We start from the raw sequence: 22,495 nt of genomic DNA, 5'->3' as shown, positions 1-22,495 counted from the left end.
ATTTTATAAATTAGACAAGATCGTATTAATTTTTAAGATATTCAATTTTAGTTTCATATTATCTTTTGAGCAAAAAAAACTGCCGTAAAGTTTGAGATATTTAATTATTGGGTAAGTTCGGTCAATTACATTATGTGATATAATAAAGTATGGTGATAATGAATCATTTAAATTAGATTCTCAATGATTTGTGCGTCTACATCTAAAACTTTCTAAATCAATGAAATTGTTTCGTTATTTAACTAATCAATTTGACTTGTTTTAATTTCAAAATATGTAACATTAAAGTTATTAGGATTGGGTTTTGAACGAATTCCTCCCAATTCCATTGAATTAAAATAAGTCTAAGTATGTGTTTAAATTACTGTTTGTAAACAGAAGTTTGTATAAAATTAAGTTTGCAAAATTAATTTTGATTAAAATTGAATTGGTATTAACGTGATTTATATTTAATAATTTTTATTCAAAATAGATTATAAAAAACTAAATATTGTTTAGATAATACTATTTAAAATTATTTTTAAATAAAAAAAGACATAAATTTAAATAATTAATTTATGTTATCTTATATTTTATTTCAGATATTTAAATAAATTTTAATATTTTTTTAATATTCTCAGTAATCTTTACTCAAATAGAATTAAAAAAATCATAAAACAATACAAAAAATTATTCCATACAAAAAAATAACAATACCAGTTAAAAAATTTATAAAAACAAAAAATAATAAAAGTTTTATACAAGATAATAATATACATGAGAGAGTATTGAAGAAAAAATATTATAAAACAAATAATAAATATATAAATAATGAAAGACACAATTGGTACATAGAAAATCTTGAAAAGTGAACGCAAAAGCAAGAATTTGTAGTTTTTGGTAGACGTGAGTTAAAGAGAAGAATCATTTTTACGTTTAGGTTGCCAACATACAACTGAAACGTTCAAGAGATTCAAACACAATTCTCTCTTCTCCAACACAAAACCAAAAGAATTAAAATATATACATTTTTTTATAATTCAATAAGAGATTGGTTATCCACTAAAATCTATCATCTTAACGTAATAAGGTCACTTATGTTATGTCATATATATTAGAGATGGAAGATATTCAAACATTAAATAATATTTAAGAGATGAAATAAAAATAGGCAGAGAATGATATAATTAATTAAATATAAATGGTTAGTTACTCTAAAAGAAATGGATTTGACGACGATATTATCAGCCATGGATTGGAACGTGGGGCTCTGAGCAGTTGTATTATGGTCATCCCATTCAACCCAAGTTCTCATCTTTTCACTTCCCTTCAATATTATGTAAGGTTTATCAATTGGAATCGTCACTTTCTCCCTGTAACACCAAATTTCTTAAGTCAAATTAAATAAAAGTTACATGCCACGACTTCAATACAACTCAAAAGTAGAGCTCAGGTGCAGTCAACTTAATAACTGAGAGCTATTAGATGATTTTCCCGTGCAAGTTAACTTGCACTTGAGTTTTCACTTTTAATTATTATTTTCACATAAAACATTTGAGTGAATAGTTATCTAAAAAGAGTTACTAATTCTATGCAGAACAAAAAAATATTGAATTTATTACCTGTAAATACCAGGCTTGACATTGATTGAAACCCAATACTTATTGTTGGAAGGGACAGAATCAATGGCAGATTGAATTGTAGAAAAGTTGCCATGTCCCAAAGAATCAACAATAATTTTGCTGAATGGAAGGATTTTATCTCCAACAGTTCGGTAATACTGAGCATTAACAACTCCTGAATTTCGCAGCACAAACACACAACTCCACCAACGAACAAGAAATAACAGCATCGTCATTTAATTCAACACCTGTGTTAAGAGTTGGGATCAAATTGAAGTTTTTGTACATAGATATAAGAAGCAGAAAAAGTAACACTACACGCAAGAGGGAGCGGTGACAAAAATATATTTGGCAGTGGAACTAAGGAATAAAGTGATGATGATTGTGTAATTATGGACACAACTTTCTCTGGGTGGATTTTGGAGGGAACTTTTTATTTTTCAATTTAACATCTAAGTTTTCGTATTAGAAACAATTTTACTCCTAGTGTATGAGATTTTATAGCAGGTTTAATAAAAAGAATGACACAACACAACTTAGATCAGATGATGAAAATTGAAAGAGACTAGCACAAAAAATTACCTTAGTTTTAGATCCTACAGTCTTCTTTATGCAACAAGCGAAGCAAATCACCCACTTCACTTTTCCACACTAGAAAAACGCGCATAAATAAAATTTTATTTATCAAAGTTGTCTAAATTGTTTCACCAAAAATGTTTAAATAAACTCATAAGAAACTAACTAAAACATAAGATCAAAAAACTTAATTTAACTCTTTCAAAGTTAAGATAACTAAATTTAACTCATAAGATAACTAATTTGAATCAGATTTAATTTTATTGGATTATATCAAATTTGATTTAAATTTTAAAATTTAAAACATATGATAACTAATTTGAAATCAAATTTGATCTCATTAGATTAGATCATATTTGATTTAAATTTAAAATTCTTAAAAATACTACTAAATATAAATCAGAATTAAATCAAATCTTCTAATAAACCTTGACAACAAAACAAACTAAAATATAGACTTAGATAATTTCGAAAATTAATAACAAACTTATGTTTTAACTTTTAACCATAATTTTTTAACTTAAAAAAAAAAGTATTTTCACTTTAATCAAAATTTTCTTTTGTTTTAAGTAATTTAGGAAAAGTAACCCTTCTTAATAACTCGGTATATTCAAGGTTTTTTGCAAAAGAAAAAAAACCAGAAGCCAACCATTGCCTCGTCAGTTGCATCTTCACTTTAAGATGCACCGCTTTCAAAAGCTTCACAGCTCTCATCTTTTCCTTTGTTTTCATGTTCTTCATCCTGGTCAATTAACCAAAGCATGGTGTCACTTTGTACGAATAAAGCAACAATCTTAAATCAACATTCAAAAACACAGAAATGAACAACTGAGATGAGCAGGAAAAACACAGGCAAGCTGCTCGACTGTCCCTGTACTAAATATTAGATGTATTCATTATTCAAATTTAATTTCCAAAACATAGTTAGCATACCGAGAAGTTCACACATATCTACTTTTCACCATCTATTATGTCAAAATTATCCTTTTTATATACCTGAAGAAGGATTGATAAAATAATGGGAAATTTCTACATTTTTATCAGATCATTGATAAACCTTTTAAATGTAAATTCAAAATAATCAGAAAGAGAAATATAATCACGACATCTTCCAAAGCAAATGTTAAACATGAAAAAAATCCAAGATGCTAACAATAATGGTCTATCATCATCCTAGAGCCCTTGTACCTTGGCAACAAAGTTCAAAAGAAAGAATCAAAATAATTAGTTAATGAAAACGTTAACAAACTTACCAAGAGTCGCAAGAAGCAACAAGATAGATGAGAACAACAAAGGATAAAATTGCTTTTTTAACAAGGACACATGCAGCTTTCTTGTGAGTCATGTCAAAATAGAAATATATACGGAATGCAAAAAGTTATGATAATGCCACCACTCTTAGGTTAAAGCTATTATTGTGACATAACCACATTGAGCATAACCAAATATCAAATACGCAGTGCCGTAGACTAGTTACAGGTCAGTGGGGGAAAACCAAATACTACCAAGTGTGAAATCAGAATAAACTAACAAGTCAAGAAGTCGATTTGAAGAGGGGTTGAATACCTCAGGCTCTGGCATTATAGGCTGATCCAATCCTGCTTTCATAGCATCTGTAATTTCAGTTGGAGATATCTTGAATTCTGTTTTGCCTGCTCCCTGAATGTGAACTTTTGTTGGAACACAAGCAACAATAGCTGCAGGAAGCGGTGCAGTAGGCTTTCCAAAATCAGCTATAAACTCTAACACCTTAGCACCGACAGAATTAACCTGCACCAGAACACATCAATGATTATATAAGCATATCCAAAAATATGAGTTACTAGATAACAATCTAACATGAAAGAAACCAATGCCTCATCTTTTGAATGCATGGTATCCACAAATCATTAAGGGAAAAATCTTCAATCTCTATTATCATGAATAAACAAAAATGTAGCAGTAAAAATTCTAAAAGAGAAGGATGCTTTAAATAAAGGTAATTATCTTGGAGAGAAGGATAAACGCTTTCTTGGAAAGAAAGATTGAACCTGAAATAGAGAAGTGAAACTAAATTGTGAAAAAAAGCCTGATTGAACAGCAAAGATTAGATCCAAAATATTTAATTTCAGCAAACCAAGTTTGTGTTTGATGTACTATCAAGTTAGGAGATGAAGTACAAAAATGGCAACGAAACGAGTTCACTCTTATGGACAAACCACATTAGCACAAAAGCAGTGATACCCGTCTTACTCCAGGCTTCAACATCAGCACAAAAGCTTCTCTATGAAATTTTCATGTATTTGCGCGTGATATTAGCATACTCTTCTTCATCCTCTGCATTCAAATCAATCCCTTTCTCCAAAAGCACGTGCACTCCGTTGATCCTCCCTTTCTCCAAAAGCACATTGGCCATATTCAATTGCAAAACTTCAATCCTGAAAAAACAAAAAATGACTCCTTTTACATAAACATCTCTGGACAAGGATCTGCATAAAATATCTTGATCTTCTAACACCATAACTAACAGCAATTGAATAACTGATTTAATATTTTTTATACATTATATTAATTTTAATGGATAAAAAAATTAAAGTACTTCTCCTAACTAATTAAAATAATTGCCACATAGCACATTTTTAGTTTATTCTATAAGTCAATCATTAATATTATATCTACATTAAACTGTTCTAATATATTACATTATGATTATTTTCATGACCAATAAAATGATAAATCTTTGAAATAAACAATTCCTTATTATTATTTCAAGATTGCCAATCTCAAATTGAAACCTTATAGAATGAAGCAGAAATTAAAAAAGAAAAAAGGAATCACATAAGTTTTTACGAGGGGCTGAATTGTTGATTGTATTGCTTATTGCTTATGTTATAAAAATATATTAATCCTAAACTTTTCTTTCTTTCTTTTCTTTGCTCTGATCTCATCGTCTCCTGAACTTGAGTCTCAATCATGGCTGCAAAACTTGGGGGTAGAGCTTATCTCTCTTCCTTTGTTGATGCTGTTTTGAACAAGCTGTCTTCACTCATTTTAAAGAACTCAAAAACCCCTCTTATTCTCAATCAATCCATCACTGGTTACTCATTTTAAAGAATCTCTCATCCCTCCATAATGAGAGAGAGTACCATGAAAAGGACTGATAACATATAAAATTTTCAACAAAGACATGCATAGATGAAAGATACAATCAAGAATGGCGATTATTATAAATTCAGAGATGAAGTTTAAGAAAATGTGAAAGTACTGTGTAAAGAGAATCAGCTCCAAGGGCAGCAAACTTGGACTCTCCAGTGACACTTGAACCCTCTGGCAGTGCCAATTGCTTCTTGACTATGTCACAGACCTTCTGAACTGTCTCCTGGTTCGCCTGCACAAGATAACAAAGTCCATGGTAGTCACAGACCTTCTGAATTGTTGCATTGTATATTTCAGTAACCACAAAATAAGAACAATTTGCAACAAAAAGAGCTTTGATAAAAAAAAAATCCACATACCAAATCAGCAGAAGAGCCTCTTCATAATGCAACAATGAGAAGTTGAACTCAGTTGTGGTTCATCCATAAAGTTTGAAAGATGGCACTGAATTCTGGAATTGATGAGTTTTAGGACAATCATCAATGGAGGTTTTAGAGTTGAAGAATGAAACTGAGCAAAGAGAAAGAGAGAGTAACTGAAGGACATAGAGAGGGCGACGCGAGTGTGACGGCGCAATGGCGATGCGAGTGTGAGGGAGCAACGGCAACGCGAATGTGACGGAGAGACGACGGAAGCAGCGGTAGTGGAGTGACGATGGTGCGGCAGTAGAGCGAAGACGGCACGGCGGCAGTGGAGTTAACTGAGGAGAAATGGAGAAGGCACAAATTAGTGTTTAATTTCTGAGATAAAACGTAATAGGTGAATTGGGATGAAACGAGGGAGGGGGTACTAACGACTGGAACGCGCGGCGGTTGGGAACAGAGACACGGTGTCGCTGAGGGGAGCAGGGGCGGAGGTAGGGACGACACTTCGCGGGCTTCAGGGGAGATGGAGATGCAGCGGTGTGGCGTGGAAGAGAGGCAGTAATGTGGCGTGGAAGAGAGGCAGTAGTGCGGCGTGGAGCAGCGACGGAACATTGTCTCTGTTCTGAGCGAGGTGGCGCACTGCAGTTTCTTGACAGGTGACGGTGGACGGCGTTTCAAAGAAGGGTTTAGGGTTTGGTGTAGGTAAAAATAGGTAATGAAAAAGGTGATGAAAGATAAAATAACTCTTCTTGCAACACGTCTACTATTTTGTCTTTATGTTGGGGAAGCAATTTGGCCAGCTGCGGTGAGCTGGAAAGATGGTGGCTTCTACTTTCTTTAACCAATCATTCATTTTGTTCTTCCTGTAGTTCTTCCAATATGCTTAATTCATCAAACTTTTCATGTATTTCTCTAATGCAAGTTTCAAGACCACTGTTACTGATACCAACAGCCTCATTTGAACGTGGCAAACCTGTTTATTTGGAAAATAATAATTGAAAACAGCAAACATGTTACCATTACTATAAGCTCTTCATGGTAGCCAGAACAAAGAAGGATACTGTACCTTCCACCATATTGCTGGGTCCAGCCGCATCATTTTGATATATTGGACCGTCAGGGCAAGCAGATATCATATTATATGATGATCTTCAGCCTCATCATTGTAGATGTAAAGGTAGAGAAAACTCTGGTCCTATTTCTTTAATCGGCAAAGGAAAAAAATCCAATATGAATGAAAGTAGGCATAACACATGCCTAGTTTTGGCAAATTTGACATTCATATCGTGAAACAAAATTATCTTTAAAAGCTATTGTGTGACTTAAGGTAGTGTTTGAATGGGAGATAGAGATGGAAACACTGACAATTGAGAGACAGACTGAAATAAGTCTCAGTATTATGTTTTGTATAAAGTAGAAGACACGAACGGACTGAAATAAGAATGAAACTCTAATTTAATTAGAATAAATAATAAAGTTAGAATTAATTAATTGAAATAGAGCATTTTAGATATAAAATATTATTAAAGTTTCAGTCTCCGTCTTCAAAAATTTTAGGATAAAAATAATATTTTGCATACGAAAATTTTGTTGATAACAATTTGCAGCCACATCCCAAAACAATGGGGAATGATGAAAATTATGTAGTTAGGGAATATGAAACTTATTATGGTGGTGAAAATTTCTTTTATTTAAAATTGTGCAATTGGAAATGCCAAAAAATTTATCTTTAAAAGCTATTGCATAAAGTAAAACTAGGTACCAATATATATTATTATCCTAAACTAGAAAACTGATTTTTTTTATGACAGGTAAATTTGTAGTTTTAATATATATAATTTAACAAGATAAAAATTTAGCATATCAAAAGATATATTTGGAGAAGTATTGTTTAATATTCAGAAAAGAAAAGCAATAGATATTAATCAATAATTTTTCCTTTTCAATATAATTATCTAAAGACAGAAGGAATATATTTAAAGAATCGAATAGTTGGATTTAACATTATAAAATTTGTAATTTTTTCAAAAACAAATCGGTGCATCTGATTTGTAAAATGACCATAACAATAAAACAGAGAAAGCTGGGTTGAGAGAAACTGTTAAGAGACCGGTGACTTGGACTAACAAACTCTGCTAGCTCAACATCTATAACGAGAAACTGTTACGGTGTTACCACTTACCACTACCAATAACGTGTAACTAACTTCACTAGCAACCATTACAATGCAGAAGCAGAACAATTTGGGACTCTTTCGCTGAAATACCAACTAGAATAATTACCTTGTGATAGCGAAAGTTCCTCTTCTTCAATTCGAGCTATGGATACCTTAAAATAAAGGTCTTTGAGATTGGTGAGCTCAAAAACACAAATGTCCCCTACATTCAAACTATTGTCTATTGCAAATCTCTTCCATCCAGAATTGAATTTGCCAAATGTGGCTTGCTTCTTCAAATATTTGGATAATCATTGATTTTTGAAAATATAAAAACTACTCTTGTCTAATTTTTTTTATAAACAATTATGACTTTAATTTTGAATAGAGAATATAAAATTTACTTTCTTTTGTTTATGTGATAATATATGACTGATAATATATAACATACTTAAAATATGTTGGCTACTTATAAATTTTAGGTACATGTCTTTTCTCTAATTTTAAGTATGTTTATGACTCAAGATGTTGACATGGTCAAGTAAAATACAAGTACATTAAAAAATGTAAAGAATGTTATAAATAAGGGGTGAATTACAATTTTGATCTCTATAATTTTAAGTGAAAATTAAAATTATTCCTAGGGTTTTTTTTATTCAAAATCATTTCTAACGTTGGGTTTTATTTTAAAATCGTTTTTTTCCTATTTTTCGGATAAAAATATCCTCTTCCTCATTTCACTTGTATTTTTTTTTTTCAGGTAATTTATCCTTACAAAATTCAAAATAGATGTGAAGTGATCAACACAATAACACAACAGGGTGCCAATATTCAAAAATAAACAAGAAGAAAGCTACTACCACTAGGAACGTAAAAAAAAAAGATTTTTGCTTTTTGATTTTTCTCTTTCGCTTCACAGATTTTGGTTATGCTTTTTTATTTTTCTCTTTCTCTTCACAGATTTTAGATTATTTTAGATTTTTTAATCAAAATAAGTCAGAGGTGACGGGCTTGAAGTGATTAGGAGGATTGGGGTTAAAGGTGCCGATAAAAGAGGTGAAAAAAGAAAGGTAACTCTATCTCGAGGATGATTTTAAAACAAAATTTAGCATTAAATTATAATCATATCATAATATTTTATTAATATTTAAAATAAACTAATTTTTAAATATTTTAATATCTTTTTTATTTATATAAAACATATTAAATATATTGTATTATAACACTTTTTTAAAATTCATTTAAGATATAAAAATAAAAAAATAATTAGATACACAGATACATAATCATTTAAGAAATAAGGTAACTAAAAGTTTAAGAAATAAGGTAACTAAAAGTTTAAATGAAGTGACTGAGAACACATTGAATAAATATTTATAGAATTAATTTCTAAAATTAATAATTTACTAAAAATGGATAATCTCAATTCTCAACAAGAATGTATTTCTAACTTTAATTCCCTAATAATCCAATCAAATAATAAAATAACAGAGAGTTGTGATGAAGCCATCCTTTAAAATCTATGAAATTCATACTTGTCATCATATTGATCGTCTCTAAATCCAACTTTGTAATCCAATTTACTCATTTGGAGGTATCAAAAACCTGGTCCAAAATTATTTCATTGTCGAATTAAAATCATGTATTTACATAATTATTTAATACATAACTATAATTCTTAAAATATTATCAACTAAGTCATATTGACATTGTTGCTTTGAATTTAAAATGAATTAATAATGTTAATAAGATGATTAGCATCAGCGGGTTGAATAATTTGGTCATGTTTGTGTTGTAGAAAAGAACTCTAGCATAAGGTCTCTAAGGCTTTCCCAAGAAAATAAAAGCATTTCCAAAGACATTCAATTTTTGAACACAAATCCATTTAAATCTGTTAAATTTGTTTTCTCTTGTGCTGTTTTATATCCTACAAACCCTTTTCCTAATGTCCTTCTAATCACATGTATACTACATATCTGTCATTGCCAACACAACAATAATGCATTTAATTAATTAATAATTCTCATTCAATCAACTTTTTTGTGAAGTTTATGATACTTATAGTTATAATAGTTACCGTGACTAAAAAATTTTAACATTACTTAAAAAATACTATTAAAATTAAATTCATATTATATATTTTTATATAAATTTCAAATCAATTTTTATGATATATAATTTTATAAATATTTATGTGACATTTTATAAGACTTAAAATAAAATTAAACTAAAACTAAGTATCAGAGATGCTCTTAATACTAAAAAAACGTTATTTTAACTATAATAATGACACAACAGCATACACCTTTTTATATTTTAATAAAATTGAATTACCTCAAACAATGACTGGGCAGCACCAAAGATAAAATCAACAGCACCTTGAATAGTACAAAGTACAAAGCTTGTAGTAATGTCTTCCTTGATTGTCCCATAAAGTGTCTTGCAATCCAAAGAATCCAACTCTATAATAACAAGACTTGTCCCCACTTATCAGTGCAGCGACTGTAGGAACCCTTGGAGTTTTTATTTATTGAATTGTTGTATGTATTCTTTTCCACAAAACAAATTAAAAAAAGTAAATTTTGCAACATACTTCTTTTTGTAAAAAGTAAATTTTGCAAAATACTTTTTTTGGTTTTGTTGTGGAACAGAATACATAAACCAATGCAATAAATAACCCCAGGATGCAGTAGCTGTAATGATAAGTGGAGACAAATCTTATTTTTATAGAGTTGGATTCTTTGGATTACAAGACACTCTATGAGACAACCAAGGAAAACATTATTACAAACTTTGTACTATTCAAGGTGCTGTTGATTTTATCTTTGGTGCTAGCCCAGTCATTGTTTGAGGTAATTCAATTTCATTGAAATATAAAAAGTGCATGCTATTGTGTCTATTATAATAGTTAAAATAACGTTTTTTAGTAGTAAGCATCTCTAATACTTAGTTTTAACTTTATTTTATTTTAAATCTAATAAAATGTCACATAAATATTTATAAAATTATATATTATAAAAATTGATTTGAAATTTAATGTGAAATTCATATAAAAATATATATATATGAATTTAATTTTAATAATATTTTTTAAGTAATGTTAAAATTGTTTAGCCTGAATAATTATAACTACAAGTATCATAAATTCCAAAAAAAAAGATTGAATGAAGATTGCTGATTGATTTAATGTATTATTGTTGTGTTGGCAATGACAGAAATGTAGTATAAATGTAATTGGAATGGTATTAGGAAAAGGACTTGTAGGAGAACAAATTCAACGAATTCAAATGAATTTGTGTTCAAGAATTGCAAATTGCAATGTCCTTGGAGATGGTTCTACTTTCTTGGGAAGGCCTTGAAGACCTTATGCTAGAGTTCTTTTCTATAAAACAAACATAGCCAACATTATTCAAGCTGCTGGTAGGGACCCATGAGATTTCTCTCAACATGAGTAAGACTCTATCACTATGTTAATCATCTTATTAACATTATTAATTCATGTTAAATTCAAAACAACAATGTCAGTGTGACTTAGTTGATAATATTAAGAAGGGAAAGTACGAGGAGCCAATGAAATATTTGTACAATGTATACAATAGAGGTTTAGAGAGTATTAGAGTTATAACCATTAGTGTTACATTTTTCTATCAGCTGAAATTTTTGTGATGAATGGTATCATAACATGATATTAGAGCTCTAGTTCCAAAAATACAAAAATTGATTCATCACAACTCTTTATTTTAGATAGAAGAGAACTGAGATTACTCATTTTTAGAAAATTATTAGCTTTAGAAATTAATTCTATAAATGTTTTTTCATATGTTCTTAGTCTTAATATTATTTTGGCTTCATTTAAATTTAGTTACTTTATTTCTTAAATGATAATGTATCTGTGTATCTAATTATATTTTTTATCTTTATATTTTAAATAAATTTTAAAAAATATGTTATTAATTTATTAATACAAAATATTTAATATTTTATATAAATAAAAAAGATATTAAAATATTTAAAAGTTAATTTATTTTAAATATTAATAAAATATTAGAATACGATTATAATTTAATACTAAATTTTGTTTTAAAATCATCTTAAAAGACAAAATTACCTTTCTTTCCTCACCTCTCTCATGAGCCCCTTGACCCAATCACTCCCAATCCTCTGATTTAGTTTAATTAAAAAAATCAAAATCGGTGAAGAGAAAGAGAAAAATAACAAAATTAATTTTAATTAAAAGTGAGTTGGTATTAACGTAGTTTGTATTTGGTAATTTTCATTCAAAATGAATTTTAAAAAACTAAATATTGTTTGCATTACAAAGTTTAAAATCACTTGTAGAAGAAAAATTAAAAAAAAAGACATAAATTTAAATAATTATTTTATGTTATCATATAATTTTATTTTAAATTTTTAAATAAATTTTAATATTTTTTAATATTCTCAATGCTCTTTACTCTAATAGGATTAAAAGAATCATAATACAAAAAGAAATATTCCATAAAAAAAATAACAATACCAGTTAAAAAATTTATATAAACAAAAAATAATAAGAGTTTTATAAAAGATAATAATACGCATTAGTATTGAAGAAAATATATTATAAAACAAATAATAAATATATGAATAATGAAGGAAACAAGTGGTACATAGAAATTTTTTTGAGTCAAACGCAAAAAGGTAAACGCAAAAGCAAGAATTTGCAGGTTTTGGTAAAAGTGGGTTGAAGAGTAGAATCACTTGTACATTCAGGTTGCCAAACATACAAATGAAGCGTTCAAGAGATTCAATCGCACTTCTCTCAAAACCAAAAGAATTAAAATACATATTTTTTTATAATTCAATAAGAGATTGGTTATCCACTAAAATCTATCATCGTAACGTAATAAGAAGGTCACTTACGTTATGTCATGTATATTAAAGATGGAAGATATTCAAACATTAAATAATATTTAAATATTAAAATCTTAAACATTTGATAACTAATTTAAAATCAAATTTGATCTCATTAAATTAGATCATATTTGATTTAAATTTAAAATTCTTATAAATACTACTAAATAAATCAGAATTAAATCGAATCTTCTAATAAACTTTGACAACAAAATAAACTAAAATATAAACTTGATAATTTCAAAAATTAATAATAAACTTGTGTTTTAACCATAATTTTCTAACTTAAAAAAAAAGTATTTGTCAGTTTAATCAAAATTTTCTTTTGTTTTTAGCAGGTAATGTTAGAGAATTTAGGAAATTTTTAGTAGGGAGTGTTAGAATTTAGGAGAAGTGACCCTTCTTAATAACTCATATATTCAAGGTTTTTTTGCAGAAGAAAAAAGAACCAGAAACTAACCATTACCTCGTCAGTTGCATCTTCCCTTTCAGATGCACGGCTTTCAGCAGCTTCACAGCTCTCATCTTTTCCTTTGTTTTCATGTTCTTCATCCTGGTTATTTAACCAAAGCATGGTGTCACTTTGTCGGAATAAAGCAACAATCTTATATCAACAGTGAAAAACACAGAAATGAACAACTGAGATGAGCAGGAAAAACACAGGCAAGCTGCTCGACTGTCCCTGCACTAAATATTGGATGTATTCATTATTCAAATTTACTGAGAAGTTCACATATATCTACTTTTGACCATCAATTATGTCAAAATTATCCTTTTTAAATACCTGTAGAAGGATTGAAAAAATAATGGGAAATTTCTACATTTTTATCAGATCATTGATAAACCTTTTAAATTTAAATTCAAAATAATCAGAAAGAGAAATATAATCACGACATCTTCCAAATCAAATGTTAAACATGAAAAAAATCCAAGATGCTAACAATAATGGTCTATCATCATCCTAGAGCCCTTGTACCTTGGCAACAAAGTTCAAAAGAAAGAATCAAAATAATTAGTTAAAGAAAACGTTAACAAACTTACCAAGAGTCGCAAGAAGCAAGAAGATAGATGAGAATAACAACGGATAAAATTGCTTGTTTAATGAGGACACATGCAGCTTTCTTGTGAGTCATGTCAAAATAGAAATATATACGGAATGCAAAAAGTTATGATAAAGCCACCACTCTTAGGTAAAAGCTATTATTGTGACATAACCACATTGAGCATAACCAAATATCAAATACGCAGTTACGTAGACTAGTTACAAGTCAGTGGGGGAAAACCAAATACTACCAAGTGTGAAATCAGAGTCAAGAAGTCGATTTGAAGAGGGGTTGAAAACCTCAGGCTCTGGCATTATAGGCTGATCCAATCCTGCTTTTATAGCATCTGTAATTTCAGTTGGAGATATCTTGAATTCTGTTTCACCTGCTCCATCAATGTGAACTTTTGTTGGAACACAAGCAACAATAGCTTAAGGAAGCAGTGCAGTAGGCTTTCCAAAATCAGCTATAAATTCTAACACCTTAGCACCGACAGAATTGACCTGCACCAGAACACATCAATGATTATATAAGCATATCCAAAAATATGAGTTACTAGATAACAATCTAACATGAAAGAAACCAATGCCTCATCTTTTGAATGCATCGCATCCACAAATCATGAAGGGAAAAATCTTCAATCTCTATTATCAGGAATAAACAAAAAGTAGCAGTAAAAATTCTTGGAAAAATCATGAAATATAAATGCTTTCTTGGAAAGAAAGATTGAACCTGAAACAGAGAAGTGGAACTAAATTGTGAAAAAAAGCCTGATTGAACAGCAAAGATTAGATCCAAAATATTTATCTTCAGCAAACCAAGTTTATGTTTGATGTACTATCAAGTTAGGAGGTGAAGTACAAAAAGGGCAACGAAACGAGTTCACTCTTATGGACAAACCACATTAGCACAAAAGCAGTGATACCTTCATACTCCTGGCTTCAACATCAGCACCTTTCTTCACCAAAACCTCTGCCACATCAGCACAAAAGCTTCTCTATGAATTTTTCATGTATTTGTGCATGATATTAGCATACCCTTCTTCATCCTCTGCATTCAAATCAATCCCTTTCTCCAAAAGCACATTGGCCATATTCAATTGCAAAACTTCAATCCTGAAAAAACAAAAAATGACTCCTTTTACATAAACATCTCTGGACAAGGATCTGCATAAAATATCTTGATCTTCTAACACCATAACTAACAGCAATTGAATAACTGATTTAATATTTTTTATACATTATATTAATTTTAATGGATAAAAAAATTAAAGTACTTCTCCTAACTAATTAAAATAATTGCCACATAGCACATTTTTAGTTTATTCTATAAGTCAATCATTAATATTATATCTACATTAAACTGTTCTAATATATTACATTATGATTATTTTCATGACCAATAAAATGATAAATCTTTGAAATAAACAATTCCTTATTATTATTTCAAGATTGCCAATCTCAAATTGAAACCTTATAGAATGAAGCAGAAATTAAAAAAGAAAAAAGGAATCACATATAAGTTTTTACGAGGGGCTGAATTGTTGATTGTATTGCTTATTGCTTATGTTATAAAAATATATTAATCCTAAACTTTTCTTTCTTTCTTTTCTTTGCTCTGATCTCATCGTCTCCTGAACTTGAGTCTCAATCATGGCTGCAAAACTTGGGGGTAGAGCTTATCTCTCTTCCTTTGTTGATGCTGTTTTGAACAAGCTGTCTTCACTCATTTTAAAGAACTCAAAAACCCCTCTTATTCTCAATCAATCCATCACTGGTTACTCATTTTAAAGAATCTCTCATCCCTCCATAATGAGAGAGAGTACCATAAAAAGGACTGATAACATATAAAATTTTCAACAAAGACATGCATAGATGAAAGATACAATCAAGAATGGCGAATATTATAAATTCAGAGATGACGTTTAAGAAAATGTGAAAGTACTGTGTAAAGAGAACCAGCTCCAAGGGCAGCAAACTTGGACTCTCCAGTGACAATTGAACCCTCTGGCAGTGCCAATTGCTTCTTGACTATGTCACAGACCTTCTGAACTGTCTCCTGGTTCGCCTGCACAAAATAACAACAGACCTTCTGAATTGTTGCATTATATATTTCAGTAACCACAACATAAAGAACAATTTGCAACAAAAAGAGCTTCGATGAAAAAAATCCACATACCAAATCAGCAGAAGAGCCTCTTCATAATGCAACAATGAGAAGTTGAACTCAGTTGTGGTTCATCCGAGAAGTTTGAAAGATGGCACGGAATTCTGAAATTAATGAGTTTTAGGTCAATCATCAATGAAGGTTTTAGAGTTGAAGAATGAAGCTGAGCAAAGAGAAAGAGAGAGAGAGTAACTGAAGGACAGAGCGACGGAGACGCGAGTGTGACGGCGCAACCGCGATGCGAGTGTGAGGGAGCGACGGCGACGCGAGTGTGACGGTGCGATGGCGACGCGAGTGTGACGGAGAGACGACGGACGCGGAAATAGTGGAGTGACGACGGCGCGGCAGCAGTAGAGCGAAGACGGCGCGGCAGCAGTAGAGCGAAGACGGCGCGGCGGCAGTGGAGTGAACTGAGTAGAAATGGAGAAGGCACGAATTAGGGTTTAATTTCTGAGATAAAATGTAATAGGTGAATTCGGATGAAACGAGGGAGTGGGAACTAACGATTGGAACGCGCGGCGGTTGGGAACAGAGGCACGGTGTCGCTGTGGGGAGCAGTGGCGGAGGTAGGGACGACACTTCGCCGGCTTCAGGGGAGATGGAGATGCAGCGGTGCGGCGTGGAAGAGAAACAGTGGTGCGGCATGGAGGAGAGGCAGTAGTGCAGCGTGGAGCAGCGACGGAACATTGTCTCCGTTCTGAGCGAGGTGGCGCACTGCAGTTTCTTGACCGGTGACGGTGGACGGCGTTTCAAAGAAGGCAGTGGTGGGAGGCTGCGGTGAAAATAGGTTATAGGGTTTGGTGTAGCTAAAAATAGGAAATGAAAAAGGTGATAAAATGTAAAATAACTCTTCTTGCAACACGTCTACTATTTTGTCTTTATGTTGGGGAAGCAATTTGGCCAGCTGTCGCGAGCTAGAAAGATGGTGGTTTCACTGGCTCTGAAAAAGAGAACTCATTCATGTTGCATTTTTCTTTGTATATAAGTTAGTATGAAAAAAAAAAATTCTTAATGGGTCCTCCGGTCGTGCAAGAAAAATAAAAAACGAGTTTTAAACTTTTAATACCAATAACAATATTAACTAGTGTTAACCCCGTGCGATGCATTCATTATATTTAAATTTAGTATAACACTATCATCGTCGTTATATAATAAACGTGTTAAATATGTTATTTTATCTTTATTCAAAGTAAAATATAAATAGAAGAGTTTGAAGTTTATAATATTCTTGAACCATAAGGAGGGAGCCATAAAAAAATAAGAACATATATAACTGTAATAATAGCATGTTAATTTTACCCTAAATTTTATATCAAAAAGCTAATAAAAATTTATCGACAACCTAGTATCTTACTAACTTCATTAGAAAAGCATTTGGCATAGGATGTTGTGTTCCTTGTTACACATTTCATTTCAAATTTGAAAAAAGAGTTATAGATAAATTAGTTATATCTATAGTAAATATTTGTACAAAAGTGTAACATGCTATTAAAATAAAAATAATATTATTCTTACCTAAATATTATTGAAAACCTCTTTGAACACGACATTTGTTGTTGATGACTTTGGATTGCCGTCTTCGTCTATAATTAAAATCCTGAGGCCACTGTGACTCTTAACTCTTGACAAAGCAACATAAAGTTGTCCATGGGTGAACACTGATTTTGACAAATAAAGCCGTACATGTGATAATGATTGACCCCGACTCATGTTAATGGTCATTGCAAAGCATACTGTTAATGAAAATTGTCTCCGTTGGAACTTAAATGGCAATCCTGAATCTGAAGGGATCAAGTTCATTCTTGGAATGTACACTTTATTTTCAATATTTCTACCGGTCACTACCGTCACTCCAATTACGTTGCTGCCAAGTTCGTTAACTATTAATCTTGTCCCGTTGCATAAACCTGAAGTCCGGTCTATGTTTCGCAATAGCATTACAGCGACTCCTGACTTCAAAGTCAACTTGTGATTGGGTAGTCCCGAACATTTGATGTCATTTAGGAACTCTGGTGTGAACCACTCTTGTTGTACATCTTCATTCTCATCAGCTTGGCATGTTGTGTCAGAGCTCAAATACTCCTTTTCCATCCCCGGAAAGATTGTCAAGACAAAATCGTTTACCTTCTCGACACTCTCAAGCGTGGGTGCAAGAATTGCCCTACTCTGAAAATACCTGTAATCTGACATGTTTTGCAACAAATTTGGATATGCAAAGTCTACCAAATGAGAGAGAGGGTCATCAGTAGTTGTAATCAATAGATCATCTGAAATTTCAACTTCTGATTCATCACCAACAACAGAGCCAATATTTCCATTTCCAACATCAAGTATCCAATTAGCAAATCTCTTCATTTCACCTTCATCTTGATCCGAAGAAGACATTAGAAGCCTCATATTCGTATGCAGTTTCAGAACCTTACAAAATGACCACAGATGAGATGAGTTAATAGCGGATGCCAATATATCGTGTCTACTTTCTTTCGAAATCACCGGAAGTATCTGTCTGAAATCACCTCCTAGAACAACAACCTTACCACCAAATGGTTGATGTGTCTTATGTTGATCGACAACTGACATAAGATCCCTGAGCGTCCGATCAAGTGCTTCAAAATGGCAGTTGTACCTTTCCTCGCATACAACATATTGAGAACTCAAAATTGGATCCTGTTTTGGACTTCTCTGATATCTTCATTCACTCAAATTTCTCACTTTTACTTTGCAGTAGGTAATAATTTTAGTAAATTATTAAACATCGCCCCCTAAATAGTTAGTCTAGCTCCGCCCCTGACCCAGCCATATTCGATGTTGCTGAGAATATAGGTAATTTAAGAAGTAGCAATATCAGCACTTTATTATTTACTATTGTTATGCTTTTTATAAACAAACAATTATTATTTAGTGTTCAAGTTTTAAAATTCAAACTAAGATATGGTTATATATTATAATTTTTGTATTTGAACATTGATTTATTGTAATTCTTATTGTTTGATTAACGTGCATGTAAAACTTAAATCTTGAGGTTGGCACAATAAAATTGTATTATATGATCTCATCTTTTTAATCCATAAATTGTATTTTTCGGTAATCTTTTATAAATATTATTTTTATACTTATCAGTGTTAAAAATTATTGTTAATAATTATTTTTAACACTGATAATAACTAATTGTAATATTTTTTGCTATGCACGCTTCTTCTAATTTTTTAGTATCTAAATTTGAATTAGATGTACTTGCTCCTGTAATCATTAGAGATAATACATCAAGTAATTTATATTATAAAAAAATGAATATATGTTAAATATTTGAATCAGCTGAATTATGAATATATATTATGAAGGTAATATTAAAGATAAAAGAAGTAAAATTTTAGCTTTGTGATAATTACAATCTATCATGCTTATCTTACCATGTCTCTTTTGAAGTAGCATAGTCTTCCTATTCAGTCTTGCATCCCTTTGCAATCTAATTCGATTTGTCTACTCCAATGAATCTATAATAATTATGTAGCATATACCAAAGATTGTTTTTAATAGACCAATTGAAAAGTTAAATGTTTGGTCTTTAAGTAATAAAAGCATATTAACATACGCTGGCTTTGTAATTGGTCGATATGGTTTGATGTTTGTTGAAGATATTGCTGACTTGTCTGATGACATGGGCTATCATATGCTTCACGTGTGATACCCGAATTACTAATATCACTAATATTGGAACATCGTTCTTTTTCATCTACAGAGTGTAGATTAGTAGTTGGAGACCTTGATCGACATGGTGTTGGATTATTACCTAATAAGATAACTCGAGATATTATTTTTGAACATATTTTCTGTTAAAGTTTATAATTGAATAAATAGTAGAAAAATCAAAATACATAAAGTGCATGTCACATAAGCAAGTTCCAAAAAAAAAATCTAAAAATAAATCTGCATTAATACTATTTGTAATGTTCGACAACACCGACTCAAAATGCACACCATTGAAACTATCACTCGAATTTCCTGTAATTTTTTCGTAAACAAATTTAGTAACATATTACGAAGACAATGTAAATTAATAATTTATTACTTGTCAATAGCTAAATAATATATAGAAAATATTATATTTTATGGGCTTTCATTCGGCCAAACTACTCATGACATGTTAGTTATTTTGTATACCCAATAAAAACTAAATATATAGAACTGACATACTTAAAAATACAAAATAAAAAAATATATTATTCTAACCTAAAAAAAATGATAAAATAATTAATTATTTTTTTATATGAAATCTACCTTGAAATGTGCTTCACTTTGTATTTTCTTTGTCTTTTAATATCAATTTTCTCTTCAATATAATCTTGCTTCTCTTTGGACTTCTTGCATCTTTCAATATATACCTAAAAATATCAAATAAATAAATTTTTGACTAATTAAAAATATATATACATTATACATAATACATTTTTATTATCAAATTTTTTATATTATTAAAAAAAATAAAATAGTACACATATGACAGCGTTTGATTTTGGTATATATGTCTATCAAAACATAGATACAGGATTACCCAGGAGTACATATATGGTGTTTGTTTACTGAGACAAAAATAATGAAAGACATAGTCATACACAAATACCCATTAAAAACATGTATTTTGTGTCTCTTTAGAATGCTAAAACACTAATTTTTAACTTGAGACACTAATTTTTTACAATTTTTTCTCATGTCTAACTTACCAAATAGAATATGAAATTAGTGTCTTCTTATGTCTATGTAAAATTGCACAAGTTTTATTTTCAATGGTTGCTTTAATTTCTTTTTTATTCTCATTTATTTAGTTATGTAAACATATTTTACAGAAAATAATATATTTTTTTATAAAAGTGTCTTTTTTCAAATAAATATAAGTTTAATCTCACGATCAATAAATTCAACTTATAGTTAAAATCTTTTTTTCCGTTTCCTTAAATAAAGAGATTGAAAATGAATAACTTATGAGTAAAAAAGAGAAAAAGATGAAAGTACCTCTATTGTTGTGCTGAGATAATCTAAAAAATAACCATATAAACGAATTAAATAGAAAAAAATTATAAATGTGACAAATAAAAAAATTTTAATTTAAAAATCAAAATGGTTAAGAAGCCACTTAATTAGGAATTAGTATTAGAATTTTAAATTTCAAATTTTTAAATAGAGTTTTCTAATTAGCTAGTGCAAATTTAAAATTTTTAAATAAACTTTTTTAATTAAACGTTTGTTATTCATTAAGAATATAGGAATTTGTTAATTTAAAAATAATTTTTATTAGTTTCGTCATAAATAGTATCAATCATATTATTTATCGATAAAAATAAATAAAATTAAATACAATCTAAAAATTAATAACCTTATAAATTACGTAAATTTAGAAAAAAATACTTAAAAAGAGAGAAAAAGATGAAAGTACTTCTACTGTGGAGAGACAATCTAAAAGATAATAATAAAAATTTATAAGTGTGGCAAGTAAAAAAGTTTAAATTTAAAAATCGAAATAGTTAAAAACTTACTTAATTAGAAATTAGTATTAGAAATTCAAATTTAAAATTTTTAAATAGAATTTCTTAATTAGCTAGTATAAATTTTAAATTTTTAAATAAAATTTTCTAATCAAACATCCATTGTCCATTAGGAATATAGAAATTTGTTAATTTAAAAATTATTTTTTTTAGTTTCATCATAAATAGTATTAACTTTATTATACTTTTTCTAAAATTTAAACAGTATTATATTTTTTTTAAATAGTATAAATAACTTCACATCTTAATAAGATAATTCTATTTACTTTATTATAATCCTTTGTAATTAGCATAGTAGCTTATAAATTATATAAATTTTTAAAAAATATTCTCAAACTCAATTACTTACGTAAAAATTAAAAAAAATATATATTTGAATTTAAATTTAAAATTCTAAACATAATACTTTAATTAAAAATTATAATTAGATTTTTTTAAATAAGTACACATTAAAAATTAATAATTAACTTAATTGTATCAACAATAATTCAAAGAAGAAATTTATAACTTTATGACATTAAATATTAAATTAAAAATTATCAGAATATCAACGGTGAGAATCAAATTAAAAATAAAACCACAAGTAATAACCAAATAACTTCAATTTATATTTAAAAAAATTCGAAATTTCAAACATAAAAATCGAAAAGAACCAAAAAAAAAAAATAACAACTCAAGAAAATACAATGTTTCCACCAAAACAAACATATACTTGGCATTATTCTATTAAATAGACTCTAAATGGGATTCTCAAAACATGTGCATCAAAATTCTCAAGTTTCTTTCTCAATATTGATCTTCTTGCAAGTTGAGGTATCTCCTTCCACCTTCGAATCTTCTGACTCCGAGGATAGTCGCTTAGTTGGTGTAATAGCATTTTCCAATAATTCGGATTCATCATTGGCCGTAACTTCATTGGAGAATTCAATCAACAAATTCTGTACAAAAAACTACGTTAAATTAAAGACTTCTTTCTAACCTTTGATTTTATCTCACTAATATATTTTGAATAAAATTAAGATCT

General features: G+C 29.6%; 1 protein-coding gene across 4 annotated transcripts; it reads right to left on the bottom strand.

Annotated features, from left to right (window-relative positions):
• Positions 1-990: 990 nt before the first annotated feature.
• On the bottom strand, positions 991-16,882 carry LOC112718043 (stromal processing peptidase, chloroplastic). Of its 4 annotated transcripts, XM_072205736.1 has the most exons (18): positions 16,436-16,882; positions 16,125-16,341; positions 15,944-16,035; positions 15,710-15,832; positions 14,691-14,880; positions 14,016-14,268; positions 13,189-13,275; positions 6,744-6,878; positions 6,107-6,650; positions 5,849-6,012; positions 5,672-5,763; positions 5,422-5,544; positions 4,401-4,594; positions 3,744-3,947; positions 2,827-2,919; positions 2,184-2,252; positions 1,602-1,849; positions 991-1,352 (listed from the first exon to the last, which is right to left on the bottom strand). In XM_072205736.1, exons 13-15 carry the CDS (start codon positions 4,422-4,424, stop codon positions 2,854-2,856), a joined length of 294 nt encoding a protein of 97 aa, XP_072061837.1. In that variant the 5' UTR covers positions 4,425-4,594; positions 5,422-5,544; positions 5,672-5,763; positions 5,849-6,012; positions 6,107-6,650; positions 6,744-6,878; positions 13,189-13,275; positions 14,016-14,268; positions 14,691-14,880; positions 15,710-15,832; positions 15,944-16,035; positions 16,125-16,341; positions 16,436-16,882; the 3' UTR covers positions 991-1,352; positions 1,602-1,849; positions 2,184-2,252; positions 2,827-2,853. The 4 variants fall into 4 exon arrangements, 3 of the variants coding, with proteins under 3 accessions (XP_072061837.1, XP_072061839.1, XP_072061838.1); XR_011867069.1 differs by lacking the exons at positions 13,189-13,275; positions 14,016-14,268; positions 14,691-14,880; ... (2 more) ...; positions 16,125-16,341; positions 16,436-16,882 and adding an exon at positions 7,960-8,050 and having other exon boundaries at positions 3,744-4,207; XM_072205738.1 differs by lacking the exons at positions 13,189-13,275; positions 14,016-14,268; positions 14,691-14,880; ... (2 more) ...; positions 16,125-16,341; positions 16,436-16,882 and adding an exon at positions 7,960-8,000.
• Between the last annotated feature and the right edge of the window lie 5,613 nt (positions 16,883-22,495).

This window comes from Arachis hypogaea, chromosome 10 (assembly GCF_003086295.3).
Source record: "Arachis hypogaea cultivar Tifrunner chromosome 10, arahy.Tifrunner.gnm2.J5K5, whole genome shotgun sequence".
Lineage (NCBI taxonomy): Eukaryota > Viridiplantae > Streptophyta > Magnoliopsida > Fabales > Fabaceae > Arachis > Arachis hypogaea.
Note: the sequence above shows the minus strand (reverse complement) of the source record. Positions and strands in the feature narration are given on the sequence as shown.